This window comes from Penaeus vannamei, chromosome 11 (genome assembly GCF_042767895.1).
Source record: "Penaeus vannamei isolate JL-2024 chromosome 11, ASM4276789v1, whole genome shotgun sequence".
NCBI classification, from domain to species: Eukaryota; Metazoa; Arthropoda; class Malacostraca; order Decapoda; family Penaeidae; genus Penaeus; species Penaeus vannamei.
In genome coordinates, this window is record NC_091559.1 from 2,375,870 (window position 1) to 2,380,869 (window position 5,000).

At 32.3% G+C, this 5,000-nt stretch overlaps 1 protein-coding gene across 1 annotated transcript in view; it reads left to right on the top strand.

The window, feature by feature from the left end:
• The window catches only part of LOC113823284 (RING finger protein 17), a 45,859-nt gene that overhangs the window by 28,159 nt on the left and 12,700 nt on the right, over positions 1-5,000 (top strand). The window contains exons 10-18 of the mRNA XM_070126850.1: positions 337-472; positions 632-830; positions 1,091-1,210; positions 1,503-1,737; positions 2,629-2,804; positions 3,179-3,280; positions 3,528-3,649; positions 3,843-3,957; positions 4,624-4,748. Coding sequence (XP_069982951.1) covers positions 337-472; positions 632-830; positions 1,091-1,210; positions 1,503-1,737; positions 2,629-2,804; positions 3,179-3,280; positions 3,528-3,649; positions 3,843-3,957; positions 4,624-4,748 — 1,330 coding nt within the window. The remainder of the gene's footprint in view (positions 1-336; positions 473-631; positions 831-1,090; positions 1,211-1,502; positions 1,738-2,628; positions 2,805-3,178; positions 3,281-3,527; positions 3,650-3,842; positions 3,958-4,623; positions 4,749-5,000) is intronic.

Genomic DNA, 5,000 nt, shown 5'->3' on the forward strand with positions numbered 1-5,000 from the left:
GCCTTTAAAAATAGGCATAAAGCCTCGGTTTAGGATCATAACCCAAAGAATTGTTGATAATGCAACCAAGAGCATAGAGAGCAGGGTCATTTTACTTTTTCCTTGAACAGCTGACTCCACACCCTGACACATTGTTCAATATGGCACTAAGGGCTCCTGTCTTGATTGGGTCAAAGAAAGCCCTTGTGCTTCTCTTTAGCGTTTATGTTATAAAGATATCGAGGCACACAAAACAATGTACTGTACTGTATTTGGATATGAAAAACAGTTGATATAAAGCATATTGGGCATTAATTTTGTTAGACTGATATTATGTTTTTCATTTTATAATTTTAGGAAAACTGTATTTGGCACAGTACACTAGAGACAATGTATGGTATCGAGCTGTTGTAACTTCTGTAGCAATAGATATGAAAGAAGTATGTGTCAAGTATGTGGATTATGGAAATAGTGAAATTCTCAAAGTGCAAAGGTATGTCTTAATATATCATTGTATGTTCTGATATTTCATATATATACATTGATATATTTTCTCTTTTCCTATTTTAGGTTATTGTTTAAATTCATGAGTTATAACTCAAATCAGGATTCTTATTTGTTTATTGTATGATTTTGTCATCAAAAATTACAGGCTTAGGCCATGTCCACCAGAGTACAAATTGGAAAGATTCCCAGCATTTTTGTATGCTTGTGGACTGTGGGAGATTTTACCTGCTAAAGGAAACCTTTGGGATTCAGATGCCATTAATGTATTTGCTGAACTTGTGAACAATGTTCATCTGAAGTTGCTCCATGTTGAAGATAAAGAAAGTGAAACAGGAATTTACCAGGTTTGTTGCCAACACAGTTTGGTATTCGGGGTTTGGATTTTCAGAAAATGTTCAATGAAGAAATTTTAGCTACTTGCATATTTTTTCTTATGCATTTGTTTCTGTAAATGTCATTTTCTCTATCCATCTGTTTCTGAAAATAGTATTTGTCTTTTTTTATTTATTTATTTCCTTTTTTTTAAAGGAGGGGTTGCAATATCAAATTTATTTTACACATTCCTGTGTAGTGATGTGTCATTTAAACTTTATACCCTAAAAAGGTAGATCTTTGGAGACCATCAACTATAGCCGGCATAGCTAATGATAGTCCACTCTCCATCCGAGAAGTCCTCATCTTCTTAGAGTGTGCCATTTATGTCAATTATTCTGCGCAAGATATGGTGAGATGACGAATATATATATGTGTGTGTGTGTGTGTGTATATATATATATTTTATACATATATATATTTTATATATATATATATATATATATATATATATATATATATATATATATATATATATATATATATATATATATATATATATATATATATATATATCACACACACACAAAATGTTTATTATTATTTACTGTTGTAAGAATATTTGTTTGTGAAAAGAATTTGTACAGAAAGAGTAGACTTGGGTAGTGTATTCAACAAGTCTGTCTTTTTCATATTAATTGCAGCACAATAAGCAAGCAGCATCTATCTGGAAGAGGTCATACTTTCGACAAGAGGTTCCTTTTGGGGAAGACGGCACCAGCGTGTTACTCTCCAGTCTCACAACTCCGCATGACTTCTGTCTACAACTTGCTTCATATGCAACTCATCTCACCAAGTTGATGGAGGAAATACAAAAGCACTATAGGTCACCCAAAGTGGCTGCTACTGTTGATTGGCGCATTTATGCACCTCGAATAGGTATGACTTTATTAATGTAAAGGTGTCTTTTTACTGACTTTTTGGTTTCCCTTTGTCTTTTGTATTTTTCACTTTGAAACTAATGAATAAACTCTTTTTTAAGGGGGAAATGGGAAAGGATAGTATCTTTGGTTTTCTTTCAGATTTATTAGCAGACTTACCAGACTTTTAAATATTTTTTTCAACATTTTTTCTCTTTGAGCTATTAGAATGCGACACATTTATATTTAAAGATGTTTTCAAATAGTAAATAGGAATTTAGCATAGGAGTAATAAACTCCCAAGAGTTCTAAGTAAATACATGTCAGTCTTAGAACTGTACAAACTAATGTGAAATATTACTAGAGTTGCCTCAGTTGTCAGTTGTGTTCCATATTGTTATTGTATGAATAGGCTTATATTAGAAATAAATAGTGTCCCCTCCATTATAGGTGACATCTGGGTCTGTAACATTGACTTCTGAATATTTTGGCCAAAATTAGTCGACATTCACTTATTTTGCAACTTTACTCATTAGTGAAATGTAACTGTTTTTGATTAAAGACATATGCATAGGTAGGAACCATTTGTCACTGAGATGTTGCCATGTTGCTAGTTCCTTCACACCTGCATTTACTCCTACTGCCGTATTCTTACATTGCAGTTTAGCTTCCTTCTTCAATCATGTCAAAGGCTTAGTTACCATACTGTAAGTAAGAAGTAAGATAATTGTTATAATTTCCTGTTTGCTAATGCTCTCATTTAACAGAATTTTGGGTTTGGTAATGTAACATGTCTTCTCCTAGTTCACTCGCAGTGCTAAGCAGCTCAGTAGTTACATATTTTTTTTATCAGCTATTTCCTTTTGCAGTTATTTTTTTCTTTCATTTCCTGACTGATGACTTCTTTCAGGCATGCCGTGTGTTGCCTTGTATACAGGGGATGACAAGTGGTACAGGGCTATCATTGAAGACATTCCAGGAAAGAAACAAGTGGATGTAAGATATGTTGACTATGGCAATAGGGAAAGATTGTGGTACAAGCAACTTCATAAGATAACAGAAGATTTCTTGAAGTTGCCGGCTCAGGTATATCTTCTCTTCTTCTTTTTTTCTCTGTTTAATCTTTCTTTCTTTCTTTCTTTTTTATGATTAATTTTAGGGCAGTTTTCATTATCATTATCATTGATTGGAGAAATAAATCTAGAGAATATATTAAGAAAGTTGAGAACTCTATTGCAAATGATGAATAGGTTAATACAAGGTGTATTTTTTATGATGTTGATTTTATGTAGATTTGATATATATGTGTGTATTTTGCTTTTTTTTCTTCTTCTTTTTCTTTATATTAATTTTTTGAGAAGGCTGAAGAAATAAAATTTTGGGTATACTATAGAAGATATTGAGATGTACTCTGATATGGACTATAAATATAAATAATAAAATATTCCATCAAAATACAGGCTATTAAGTGCCGTCTACAGGACATCAATCCTATTGGTGACGGTTGGTCTGAAAATGCTGCTGAACACATGGCCACTATTTGTGATGGCAAGGATTTGAAGGTGAAGGGTGATTCGGTAACTGTTTTATTATGATCACAATTGTTTTGACTCTTGAAGAAATGTTACCATTCTCTCTCTTATTTGTTTTGCTCTTTCAATCCCAAGTCAACTCCCTCTTCCTCTCCTTCTCCCTATATCTCGCTTTCTCTCTCTCTTTATTTCTTCCTCTTCTTGCTCTCTCTCATACTCCATATTCTCATCCTCTATCTTATTTTCCATCCCTTAGTCAAACCTCCATTTTTTGCAGGCATTCTTCCATACTTCTGAAAATGATGAGTGTATTGTTAGTCTTATGGTCTGCACACAAGAGCCTGAAGATATTGGAGAACAGTTAATGGAGCTTGGAGTTGCAGAAGCACCAGAAAACTTGTAAGTGATTTAATGGACAAAGATTTTATTTTATGATCTTTTATATATCAGCATCCTTTTTTGTTCGATTATTTATCTGTTTATTTCAACACCTCTATTTCTTGGTTGTGTTATACGTAGCCAAGTATGTATTATTATTTTAGGGTAGAAATCATTATTTTGTTTAGTCTTGTAATACATCTATCTCGAGCAGCAAGATCCACTATCAGAAGAATCAGGCGTTGCGTCTCATGCTTGGGGGTGAAATGATGCAGAACAAGAGGCAAGGCAGGTGTAAAAGAGCTCTGCAACAGCTCAAACAAATGCAGGTATGATCTTTTTTACTTACCTTTAGAAAATGTAAAAATAATTAAAACCATGACTTAGGCCAATATGAATAGCAGTGTAACAGGGAGACACTGTTATGGTTAACCTATATGAATCTCACACAGAAAGTATTATAGAACCAGTCACCAAAGGTAGATTATAACTAATTACTTTCATTAATATCCATGCTTATTTCCAATTCCATATTATTAGTTTTTTACTCTGTCCAGAATTTTTCCTTGTATTATTTGGATAGTTCTTATCTTTATTTTCTTAATCTAGTGTGTTTGGATGGCATGATTTATCCTATCTTACCTAATGATCCCTTTTCTTTCTTTCTTTATTTATTTATTATTATTTTTTTTATGTTCTCATTACAGCACTCTGATATTCATGATATAAATGAGGACAACAGTAATGATATTGATAGTTAAGGAAAAGATCTAATTGTCATAACATTGAGATGAATTTTCCAAGAAAATAAGATGTAATGTTAAAGATACTAGAATTTAAAGTAGGGTGAAAATAGAAATAAGAATAAAAGATAAGCATGCTAGAATGAGGAATGAAAACAATAAAACTATTTATTGGTTGTCACTTTTTAGATGGATGAAGTTACAGTTATCATATGCACATGCATTTTAATTTTAGATTGCCTTAAATTACAGGCACCAGTTTTAAAACCAGGTGCAGTCTGTGCAGGAAAACGATGTGTTCTGGTGGAATTCTTGACGGCTCTGTCAGTTTGTCGCATCCAGATACGTCTTGCTTCCCAGGCAGGAATTTTTAGAGAGTTAGTATATTTTATTTTATCCTTATTAATACTTTTGATATGATATGGTCACAATGTTTTTTTTCTGACTAATAAAGTATTTGGATTATGCTACATAAATGATTTTGGTACATCTTTATATACTTTTTCCCTTTTTATTTTATTTGGTATTTTTAAAAACTGTATGAATACATACTCGAGAGTAGGAGTTTTTCTTTGACATTATATCACAATTTATTTTTTCTTGTGTTATTTTAAACCAGCTACACAGAC